This window comes from Bison bison, unplaced genomic scaffold (genome assembly GCF_000754665.1).
Source record: "Bison bison bison isolate TAMUID 2011002044 unplaced genomic scaffold, Bison_UMD1.0 scf7180017864223, whole genome shotgun sequence".
In the NCBI taxonomy this organism is placed as follows: Eukaryota; Metazoa; Chordata; class Mammalia; order Artiodactyla; family Bovidae; genus Bison; species Bison bison.
Genome location: NW_011494795.1, coordinates 3,109,943 through 3,122,035, shown reverse-complemented (window position 1 = coordinate 3,122,035; position 12,093 = coordinate 3,109,943). Strand labels below are relative to the sequence as shown.

Genomic DNA, 12,093 nt, shown 5'->3' with positions numbered 1-12,093 from the left:
GGATGGAACGGGCCGCCACGCAGATGGGCGGCAGAATGCATGGCCCATCTGTCTTTATCATGCTCATTTCCTCTTTTATTAAAATGTTAATGAATATAGTTTTTATTTATCATTTGGTGGCGTGTGCAGCATCCTTTTCTGGGAGACAAATCTGCAATCTGCCACGTGAGCTGACAGCGTCTTCTCATTACCCAGTGAACATGGGAATGAGGAACAACATTCTGGTTCCATTTAAACTGCCACGTGCAGGCTGAACAAAAACTATCCCTTTACGTGTAGACAACAGCTTGGGGCTGGCGGCAGGCACCCCCGGACTTGGGAGCGGACGGCCTGAGTCAGGGCCAGGCTCACTGGTACTGGCCATGGCCCGACGCCTCAGTGTGTGTTGGCTCAGCGGGGCCAACCCCTCCATCTGCCTTGGTGAGCGAGGGAGACGGTTTATGCGGATGCACTTTGCTTTCCCTTGTTATCATTCACACGGGCGCCTGCAGAGGTTCGAACTCGTTCTGCTCCTCCTTTCAGACTCTCCCTGGAAAGTGCATCTGTCAGACGTCGGCCCCGAGATGACGGGCGTCACGGTGCGTGGCCTGACCCCGGCTCGCACCTACCAATTCCGAGTGTGCGCCGTGAACCAAGTGGGCAAGGGCCAGTACAGCGCAGAGACGAGCAGGTGAGCCGCCGCGGCAGCCTTGGCGCGGCGAGGGGGCCGAGCATCTCGTGGGGCGGAGGGAGGCCATCATCGAGGTCACTTCGAGGTCGTCGACCTCCGCCCTTAGTGACCTTAGTGGGGAACAGACACGAGTGGGAAGCCTGTAACTGAGAGGAAGCGTGGGGTTCACGGGGCAGGCCGGGTCTCCTTCACTGCAGAGGGAAGTTTCTTAGGTCCCTGGGGCGCTCAGACTGCACAGACAGGAGTCATTCCTGATCGCAGAGCCCCCTGTGTCCATGACATTAAAGAGCTGGTGGTGTCTCTGGGCCCTTTGTGCAGCTGACCGCCTGCGGGGCGGGACTCAGAAGCACCCAGCAGATTCACGGGAGGCAGAGCGAGCCCCCGCGTTTCCCTGGTGGTGGTCCTGATGCTGAGTCCTCCCCACCCAGGCCGGCAGCTGCTCTCAAGCCCGTTCAGATGTAACCTGGGGAAAGGGCTTCATCGCATTTCAGCGCATCCTCCCCAGCCAGCCGGAGCACTCGGCAGGCCTGTGTGGTGGAAGTGTTGAGAGCTCTGAATGACTGCTTTCTAATCGTGGGGGCTTGGTGTGTGAAATACTGAAGGAGCCAAAGAAAGCGATTTGGAAACAGCCCTGGACTCGGGCCCACGAGCCGGCTCGCCGGGTCCTTACAGGGCAGGGGTGCCGTGGGCTGCTCAGGCAGAACAAGCTCGCCCCCTGTGTCTTCGGGACCCGTTATATCGATTTGTCCTTCCTGTCGGATCAGCTGTGTGTTTTGCTTTATTCGTCACTCGATTCGAGTACACAGTTCGGCTCAAGATTCAGCAAGATTGAGAATGGGAGCGAGGGCCCCATGCTCCTGGGGCTCATCTCTCCTCCCCTCCCGCCCTCTCTTTTCAGACTGATGCTCCCGGAGGAGCCACCCAGCGCTCCCCCGAAAAACATCGTGGCCAGCGGGCGCACCAACCAGTCCATCATGGTGCAGTGGCAGCCGCCCCCAGAGCCGGAGCACAACGGGGTGCTCCGCGGGTACATCCTCAGGCAAGTAGCCGCGCCCGGCCATGCGTGCACCCTCGTGGACAGTCCAGTGTCCGTCCTGCTGAGGCCGCAAGCTCAGATGTCTGCAGGAGCCCAGCGGTAATCCAGACTCAGGCCAGCGGTAGGACTCCCGGGGGTGGTAGAGACTGCGGCCAACAGCGAGAACGAGCACCTGTGGGCAGCCTCTCGGGGACAGGCTCTGCAGATCCAGCTGTGATGCATACACACAGGAACCCACCCTCGGGGAGTGCCGTTTAGCAGAACGGAGGGGAGTGTTCCAGGCTGGAAGCAAGGTGTGTTTATTCCTTGTAAATCCTTTCACTCGAGGTTTTTACCAGAGGTGTGCGTTCTAGAGTATAATGATTTTTAATTAATAAAAATACAATTGATTTCATTACAAGCCAGTTTTTACCATGCTAGTATGTTGAGCCTGCCAGGTTTTCCAGGATTACCGAAAACAGGTAAAAGTCTGGCTTTTTTACCTGCATTCTCTCAGTTTTCCATGTTGGGAATGAACCCAGTATGTTCTAAACGCAGGGCAGGCCGCACCTCCCAGCTGCAGACCAGACACGGCCCGGGAGCGGCCAGTTTGCTCTCTCTGCCCCTCTGGGAGGGGTTTGGCTCTGAGCACCTCGCGTGAACCGCGCCAGCCCTGGCTGGGTTGGCAAAGGAACCTGCTTTGCCAAAAATTACTGCTGAGTTTAAAATGGCCGCGAAAGCGATCGTTTTGGTAGTTTGTCAACACAAGTGAAAGGAAAAAAGCAAACCAGTATTGAAAAGGTAACTGTTACCTCCCTCCTAACGGGCGCACCCGTCGCCAGCCTCCGCGGGCAGGGCTGGGCGCACCCGTCGCCAGCCTCTCCGGGCAGGGCTGGCAGGTGTCCACCATGCAGATGCCCAGCCCACACCCGTGCTAGACCCATGACCAGGAGACACCAGGCTACCAAAGGCCTAACGTAGAGTGACATAACGTCTTAGCTAAACGTAAAACATTATGAGAGAGTTGATTCTTTAACTCCATTGTCTGCGTACAGAAGTCAGCTCATCCCCAGCATGTATTTATGTGATCACCCGCTCATCATTTAATACACATTTATCTATGTGAACGTAATGTGTGCCTGTCACAACCAATTCACTGCTGTTCTCCAGTTGTCCTGAAGCATATGAATTATCCTCTGAACACAAGCCAGATCGTTATCTAAGCCTGAAGAGGTTCAAACGCGGCCGTCCCCTGGCTGCACAAGGGCCGCAGGGCTGAACCTATACGCAGGGCCGCCTCGGTCCCTGAGCCCCTGGCCTCCCCCGGTTCACAGAGGAGACTGCCGATCGGCCCCCTGTGGGCAGGGAACGCCTGCAGACCCGTGGGTGGAACTGTGGGCCCGTGGGTGCTTCCAGAGCCTGGTGTCTCCCTCGGGAAAGCAGCCCAGCGCTTCCCGCTGCTCGAGGCCCAGGTTTTCCTTGCTGCTCACCCAGCTGTCCCCTGGTTCCCTGCCCATCAACTAATGAAGATAATTGGTATCCCCTCTGGACGGCCTCCCCCTCCCATGCTTGTCATCCCATCCGTCTCTGTCTTTTTTTGACCACAGGGAAGAAAAGTTTCCTGGGGCTCCATCTGCCAAAAGGACTTTAAAAGTCAGGCCACAGAGCCAGGCTCGGGGCGTGGAGTTTCCTAACGCAAGCTCTCTGATGTCGCAAGGCCCTGTCGGGCACTGCACATTTCCCTGTTTTGTGGGATTATGACTCTTAAAAGGATTTTCTGTGATGGCGTCAGTAGAGGCAAGCGCTGGAAAAGAGGGCATCCGTATTTGCAGGGGCTTCAATCCAGAGAGCCCCCAAGACGCGGGTGTACCACACAGGCTGTGAATATCCCAAGTTTTCAAAAATTAAAGACCCATGCCAAAATGAATTTGCTGGGAAACATTTCCGAATAATCCTCCAGTCTGCAGATCAGCTCTGTTTGCAAGCCTGTACCCTCCGGGGCACAGGGCTCCATGTCAGACCAGCAGCACGGTCCACGGAAGAACAAAATGGAAATAAATCACCGCCGCGGCTCCGGCTGTAAGAAGTAGTTAGAGTGCGTGCACAGTAATAAAATATTCATAATAATGGGCAGGGTGTTTCTTTGAGAGGAACATAGGGGTTATGTCCTTTAAAAACATTGTCCTGTTTATTTCCACGTAAAGAATCTTCTTGTTCTCTCTGAGACGGTCTCCTGGGCAACGTATCTGGCCCTTCAGCGGTTGATGCCCCGCACTTCTGTTATTGATTATGACCTTCCTAGACATTCTGTGAATATTACCAGAGCGCCTTGAAGCCGCTGGTCAGAATGGACCACGCTCCCTGCCGGAAGGGAGAGCCAGGAATCTAGGAGGTCGATTCTCCCCGCCTCATACAGATAGGTCTGGGAGGAGGGGTGAGCAGGCCGTTTCAGGGCTCAGAACTCAGGGTTCTCTGTTGGCACACTTCCCACACAAGCAGCGTTCCCCACAGAGAAATGTTTTGGGGGTGGTGCTTCAATCCACCGCATCTCCTTTGCGCCCATTGTTTTCATCCTGTTCTCGAACCGACCCCGCGGGATGCCATTATTACCACGTCACCTTAGCGAGGAGGAACCCAAGGCTCAGAGAGGTAAGAGTTGGCTTCAGACCTTCCAGCGCGTGAGTCTTCTTCCCAGCTTGGTCTTCTGGGCGGCTTGCTTTGCCCTCCCTGGAATGCGTACCGGACAGTGAAGCGGGGGTCTCCGGCAGCCATGCCCGGCTGTACCCTGCTGGGTACCTGTGGTCCTGGGCCCACTCACTTGCCAGGCTACTCTGGGGTCTGGTGTGGGTGGGAGCCAATATTTGCCTTTTTTCAAAATGCCTGTCTGATTGTCCCAGGGCCATTTATTCTCAAAGTCCCTGCTGTGTAGATGGGGAGATGGCTGGTACTCGGATGACGCCTCACCAAGCCTTCCCTGCCTAGAAGACAGGCCATCGTGTGATAGACTTGGTTCAGCCCGCCGTGAGTGGCACCCACCCCTGGCTGGGGGTCCAATGAGGTGCAGCGGGATTGGAGGGGTGGGAGAGAAGCACAGATGGGTATGAGGCCTCTTGCACGTTTGCCCGTCACGGAGCGCCATGCGTGTGCCAGCGCTCCCCGCAGGGCCGCTGCGGGCCCGCGTCCTGCGGCTCCTCTCAGGCGCGAGGCAGGAAGGCCGGGGCCTTTGCGCTCTTCATGGCCCGCCTGCTCTCGATCCTTTCTGCCTCCTCTCCGGCAGGACTCACCACACGCAAGTGACCTGTAGCAGGAAGGGCTCAAAGACGAGTCTCAGAAATCCCTGATGTTCATGAAGAACATTTTATTACCATGTCCGTACATCCTGAGTGCGTTTTCAGTCATCACTCTCCTTGGAGAGCTGTTTACCGCTCCAGGCGTGGATTTCGGAGTTCCTTCTTTTCTCTGAGGGCGGTGGCCTTGCTGACATGCTGGTTCGAGTGAGTCTGTCTCAGGCTCTTCCCTGCGTCCAGGCCCTGTGGCCCTGGGGACGGCACGGTGACTGGACGGGACTCTGCAGGGCCACTCAGCGTTCTGGAGGCGCCTGAAGACCCCGGCCCGCTGTGGGGAGTACGTGCGTTTCCCGCCCACTCCAGGCCTGTGTCCTCCTGCAATTCTGCCATCCCCACCGAGCACCAGAGTCTCATCTTCTTGAGGAAGTAGCCAGCTCTCGGCTAGAAACTCCATGCTCTTGGAAGTTATTCCCACAGCTCTCGCCCCTCAGTTTACCCAGAGGAACAATTCACTTCTGCACACATGATCATGGAAGACGTCCGTCACTCAAAATAAAGTTAAAACTGTCCTTTCTCTGTGCAAATAAGTTTCCCAGCTAATACATTTTCTGTGTTCAGAGTTGTGTACATCATTGTTTTAAATAAATGCAACTTTAAATTTGCCTTTCGTCCACAGAAGAGCCTGCACATTGCCCTCTCATAGGTCCCCTAAAAGCCACTCTTAGCAGTGGGCCCGAATTTTAGGAGTGTGAGCACCAGTCATTCTGACTCTGGACTTCATGCACTAGCCCAGCAGGGAGCTCAGCCCCCGGACACCGAGGGGCACCACGCTGCCCGCTTCTTTCCTCGTCGTTTCAGAGCCACTGGAGGAAGGGGTCTCTAGGACTGATTTATAGCTACAACGCACTAGAAATTCTGTCTGAAAACTGGGGTCCTGAGTTGCTGTACTCCCTGGACGACTGACACTTAAAAAAGGATCATTTTTCCTGAACCCTAACATGGTTGAAGTGTCAGATCTGTTAGCCCAGAGCTTCTAGTCACTGTGAGATTAGATCAGACCTTCTTAGCGACAGAAGTGGAAGTAGTGTCATCTGGAGCAGACCTCTGGGCTTTGTTCTTGTCTGTCTACCCCTGATCTCCTCTAACCGTGTGGAGGAACCTCGGGGAAGCCCAGTCTCTGGCTCAAGTTGTCTCTCGTTCTGCCGCAGGTACCGCCTGGCCGGCCTGCCTGGGGAGTACCAGCAGAGGAACATCAGCAGCCCCGAGGTCAGCTACTGCCTGGTCACCGAGCTCATCATCTGGACCCAGTACGAGATACAGGTGGCTGCCTACAACGGAGCCGGCCTGGGCGTCTTCAGCAGGGCCGTGACTGAGTACACCCTGCAAGGAGGTGAGCCTGCCCGAGGCGGCACGGTCTTCTTCACTGGGGAGCAAGATGTGCAGAGTTCTGTTGGAGCAAGCGAGTTGATCAGCTCAGTCAATATTTGAAATATTTATTTCTGTTGAAATAAAAATAGACTGTTCAGTCCTCTAGGGAGCAATCAGAAGGGGATGAATCACATATTTAATTTAATCTCTCCTTCTATTCATAAACTATAGCAAAACCACAGAAAGGGATTGTATATATTATTCTGTCTGCTGCTTTTCATCCTGTTCCTAAGGATGAAATGTGTCTCTACACATCCTTTAACTGGTCCACTTATTCTGAAAATTCCTGTGGAACTGACTTTTTCTAAAAGGAATAATGGTATATTTTGCGGTGGAGGTGACTGTGGAGTCCTGTGTGAAGCTGTGAACGTTTTTCACAGAGTGATCATTCAGTGTTTTGTTTTTAGCGATGTAACACAATTGTTAGTAATGGGGTTTGCGACTCGCTGCTCTCCACCCCCACTTTGGGTTTCCTTTTTCAGTTACACGGGCAAACAATTCACTAGATCCATAAAAACTCCTCCCCACACCCACCCCCCAAAACTGACCAGCCAGAGTGCCATAAAGCCAGCAGGTCTTAAATTTATGTGCTAAGACCCAACCCCGTCATTTCCAGTTAATTCCACTGTTTTCTGCAGGGTCCGGGTCTTGGCCCCAGGAAGGGCTGGACCCTCAGAGACACTCTCCATGTCTGCATTTCACTTTCAACGCTCTTCACAGTAACAAATAGACCCTCTCTGGACACAGTGGCGCACCAGAGCAGCCCAGAGCCTGGCCCGGGGAAGCAATTTTCCCACCAAATCTAAACCCCTTTTTCGCTGAGCAGTTTTCCCCTGTCCTGACTCACAGGTGTGAGTTTATTTGCTTAGGCGTTTTTATTGCTACCAGGCCTTGGCCTTTTTCAGATGATAAGGTTCCTAACTGCCCACATCTCTCCCCAAATCATGCCTGAGGCCTAATGTTCCCTGATATTACACGCTGTCATTATCATCCCGTATTGATCGGCCGTCTGTTGTCATCCCTGAGCCCATAAATCCTCCTCCTGAATTAAGTGGCGTCAGCCCTGCTCTCACAGTGAGGAGCAGAGAGACTTAGCATGCAGGACGACAGGAAGGGCTTGGTGTCTGCCTGCACCTCTTGATCACTCATTGGAAAATGAAAATAGCTGAAAACCTGCTCTGTTAACGCTTGCTTTAATTAGTCTGTTTAATAAAATAACAATAAATTTGGAAACACTTAAAGTGACAGACACTGCTGCTGATGGCCCCCCAGCACTGTTCACAGTGACGGCTTCCTCCTGTTGCCGGCACGCTCACGTTCTGTGCGGGGCTCAGTCTCCCCCTGACTGGGAAGGGCTGTGGGGCGCTGCATCTCACGTCTGTCCCGCCGTCCCGGGGGGAGCTTGAGGGCTGTGAGCGACGTGATCGGAGCACTGTGTGAGGAAGGGAGACCTGTCGGCAGGTGTGCGGGGGAGACTGGAGGGGCCCGAGGGTGTGGCAGCCGCTGCAGACGGCAGAGTGCTGGTTCGGCTGTGAGCTGATGAACTCCCCCCATCGCCGACGCGGGCTGAGAGGAGCCATGGGCGTGTGCAGTGCAGCTTCACACGTATCCCCTCTGGGCTGCCCCTCCACCCCGTCCAGCCTGCCACACGAGCTCTCGCTGGGGCGTCCTGTCCCATGGGACCAGCCCAGCGTCCTCCTCAGCTCACTGGCAGTTTCGAGGGTGAAACGGTGTGTTTTGCTCACGCTGAGCGGGTCTGAGGTCACTGGGCTAATATAGGTGGAGCAGAGATAACGCTGGGTCCTCTGAGTCAGCAGCGCTGTTTTCTGGGCTCCCTTGGCCCCTCTGAGGTCAGTGGGGCCCCGCAGGGGATTCATCCAGCCTGAATGCTGGTGGCGTGCCTGCCCCTCCAGCACGAGGGCCTTGTGGATCTGGACACAGCGGGAGGCAGGCGCTGACTCCGCGTGGAGCCGTCTCTGGATGCCTCGGCTCGGGTGAGGTTGGGAGGAAATCTGCTTCCTCGCGTAGGTGAGAACCTGACTTCCGGTAGCTCTGCGTGCTGAGGTGTTCAGAGTTTCTCTCTTCTTAGCTGCTTATGAGCAGATGTCGTGTATGGTTTTCCCATCTGCGTGTCAGCCTGCGTCGCTGGATCACCGTTCCTTGGCCTGGCTACTGGGTGGCTGGCAGGGGAGCCTGGAGCTAGGAGTCCCGGCAGGTCTCCGGGCCCCCAGGGTGATCACAGTCCACATCTTTGCTCACCTGAGGGTGTTTCTGACCCTCTGTGAGTCCCCGATGCAGGCTGTGATCCCGCCAGCCTCGGTGTGGACTCAGGAAACACACATCCTCTGGGGCTCCTGGCGTCTTTTCCAGCCGTGGTTGGCACGCCCAGACCCGTGTGCTCCGTGCAGTGGTAACGCCCGGGCAGCTGACCCTGAGCACTGCTCCATGCTCTGCTTCCAGGCCCTGCCCTGCCCCTGCCCTGGACCCTCGGTCACCAGCAGAGCTTCTCAGGCCATTTCAGCCTCTGACCTTTCCCCTTTTGTCTGAGGGTCATGCCTGAGCCCCGAGACTGGTCCCTTGGGCTCCACAGCTGGCGATCAGGATGGACACACGGCCAGGGGAGATATCTGGACCCTCAGCACGGGGCTCACTCACATGGGGTTCACGTGGGGCTAACTTACATGGGGAACACTCACCAAGGGCACACACACACACACACCTTTCTGCCTACACAGGCCCAGAATTGGCCCTGGCCCAGAGTCCATAAAGCCTGACTCTTATTACTTATCAATACTACTTATCTGCCTTCAAGAAACATCTTAGCTCTTCTCTGCCTCTGCTTTTTTTTTTTTTTTTTGGCATTTGTAAAGTTCTGACATCTCCACCCGCCCTGACTACTTTAAGGGCAGTTGTGAAGAGAAAAGGAAGCGATGTAGGTGAAAGGGAAGTCGCTCCGTCGTGTCCGACTCTTCGCAACCCCATGGACTGCAGCCCACCAGGCTCCTCCGTCCATGGGATTTTCCCGGCAAAGGTCCTGGAGTGGGGTGCCATTTCCTTCTCCAGAGGATCTTCCTGACCCAGGGATCGAACCCAGGTCTACCTGCATTGCAGGCAGATGCTTTATCCTCTGAGCCACTAGGGAAGCCATGCTATTAAATGCTGAGCTGTGACACACACACCCATGTTTCTGTCTGTATTCCTCCATCCACCCTGACAACAACCAGAATCTATTGTGGGATTTGAATGTCTCCATCATGATAGTCGTACAGAAAGAAATTTGAGGTCAATTTCTTTGCTATTAGTAAAATCAAGAACGCACGTTGAGGAATTGGTGTGAGTGCCTGCTGTGTGACATAGTAGGGCCACGCAACAGGCCAGGGCACTGAGACCGGAGGGGACACCTGTCTCGTTGTCAAGCCTGGGGGCTTCAGCCTCGACTGGAAGTGAAGACTAGCATTTGTGAAACAAGATCGAGAATGAGAACAGAGTCCGGCCTCGTTCTCAGGAAGGCAGTCCCGTTCGGTGCTCGGGGAACGTGCCGTCACTGTGAAGGCACCCCCGCAAAGGGGCTTTCCTGGGACAGCGTCAGGGAAGTAAGTGTAGCCACTGAACTGGTTCAGAATGGAATCCGGCTGCTAGAAACAGACCCAAAGGAACAGCACCGTAAATGAAGTGGGGATGTGTTTTCATCTTTCTGACACCAAACGGGGGGCAGTAGGTTCTGTGGAGTCATAGTGGCAGCTGTATGGTCACCAGAGAACCAAGTCCTCCTTTTTTTGCTTTGCTATCTGTAGTGGTTGCCTCGTGCTTGCAAACTAACTACTGTGATGCCAGCTATCACATCCACATTCTAGAAGGAGGAAGGCACAGGGTCTGCCTTGTGGCCCAATAATCAAGTTTGCCCACCTTTGAGGAACTTTCTTAGAAGTCCCATCTGCCACAGACTCGTGCTTACAATTCATGGAATGTCTCCGTGCCAGAGAGCCTAGGAAGGGTCCCTCAGCTGGGCACGTTTCCATCCATTGTTAAGGAAGGAAGAGGGGAGGGCAAGCAAAGGGCAGCTAGCAGTGCCTGTCCCACTTGTCCGGCGACTCCTGCTGAGGAGTCGCCCGAAGGATGTACAGTTTCCAGGTATAAACTGGTGAGACAGCCTGTCTCACAGCCGCTGCGGGCAGAGCACCTCCTGGTCCTTCGTAACCACCCAGACTGGAGTCCCCAGACCCCTCGGCCTCCTCTGGAGCTCAGCGGCTCTGCTCTGGCAACCCGCTGTGTGTCCCAGGGCTGTTTGCGGCCGGCGCTGAGAAAGGCTGGGGGGCTAACTGGTGCCTGATGCTGAAAAGGGAAGAATTAAAATGCTGATATGTTAAGGGGGTAGGGAGGGGTGAATTACGCCTAAGATTAATTATTCATCAACCTAATTTGGGAAACTATTGGAATGTGTGTACTCACAATTCTGGAGCTGGTCAGGAGACTGTGGAGGAGCAGGAGCAAAGGGGAGAGCTGAGCCGCCGTCCAGCCGGCCTCCTTTTCCTCTCCCATTAGCCGCGTGGTGGACTGGAGCCATCGGGGACACACAGTGTGATTTATCTGGACTTTAATAAGGCTCCTCTTGAAAAGGTGTCGGAATGCCGGGAGAGCTTGAGGCTCCCACTGCCGCCAGGGGGGCGTGTGCATGTCAGACGGTCACCCGCAAGAGGATGTGTGAACAACGTGGTGTCAGCCCGGCGAGGGCACAGGGGGCGGGAATGCGGGTGGGGGGGCTGCTGCCCGGAGATGCGCAGCCCCAAGCATGCGGCCTTGGTCTCAGAGGGGCTTCCCTCAAGGGGGCTCCTGAAGGAAGATAAGGGGGCCATACTTCAGCCCAGTGAACTGACCCCGGAAGTGGTGAGAACCGCCGTCCACCTGTCATGCCCCAGGTTTCTCCTCAGTCCCGTTTATTGTTGAGATGCAGTAAAAGCATCTGTTACGGCCCATGTCCTGACGCTGTGTGCGGCCCCAGCCACTCCGAGGCTCCCCTGAGAACTCCGCAGTCACGTGACTGCTTCACCTGTCTCTCACCATTAGCTGAGCAGTTTTTAACAGAAACTGATTGTGGAGCTAACCACTGCGTCAGCATCGACTTGGAACCACTGATTGCTCCAGATGACTACAGTGCCTTTCCCCCCTTCCTGGATGATTAGAAAGTTGCTGAAGTAGACATTGGCAGTAGGAAAAATGCTCATAATTATACGGGGTGTTTAGTTATGCAGAACTTAGACTCTCTGGCTTTTTCCTCTTGAAACCAAAAGCATATTGATTTCTGGAAGGGTTCGGAAAGAACTTCTGGAGTGAACTGAAGTTGTCTTCCATTTCATTTGGGTGATTGCAGTGGAGATTTGACAGCTTGGGTTCATGTGGTTAGAGCTGTTTTAAGAGTCTTGCTGCTCCGTGTGTGCATTGCCTGTGTGCGTGCTCAGTCGCTTCCGTGTCTGACTCTGCGACCCCATGGGCTGTAGCCCGCCAGGCTCCTCTGTCCATGGGATTCTCCAGGCAGGAATTCTGGGGTGGGTTTCCATTTCCTCTTCTAGGGGATCTTCCTGACCCAGGGATCGAACCCACATCTCCTGTGTTTCCTGCTTTGCAGGCAGGTTCTTTACCACTGAGCCAGAGAGAAAGCCCATATTTAGGTTAATCTCTCACATTTAAAACTTCCT

The 12,093-nt window shown here is 54.8% G+C and overlaps 1 protein-coding gene across 1 annotated transcript in view; it reads left to right on the top strand.

Moving 5' to 3' along the window:
* The window catches only part of SDK1 (sidekick cell adhesion molecule 1), a 478,174-nt gene that overhangs the window by 338,404 nt on the left and 127,677 nt on the right, over positions 1–12,093 (top strand). The window contains exons 15-17 of the mRNA XM_010845804.1: positions 523–670; positions 1,569–1,709; positions 6,181–6,362. Of these exons, the coding sequence (XP_010844106.1) occupies positions 523–670; positions 1,569–1,709; positions 6,181–6,362 (471 nt within the window). The remainder of the gene's footprint in view (positions 1–522; positions 671–1,568; positions 1,710–6,180; positions 6,363–12,093) is intronic.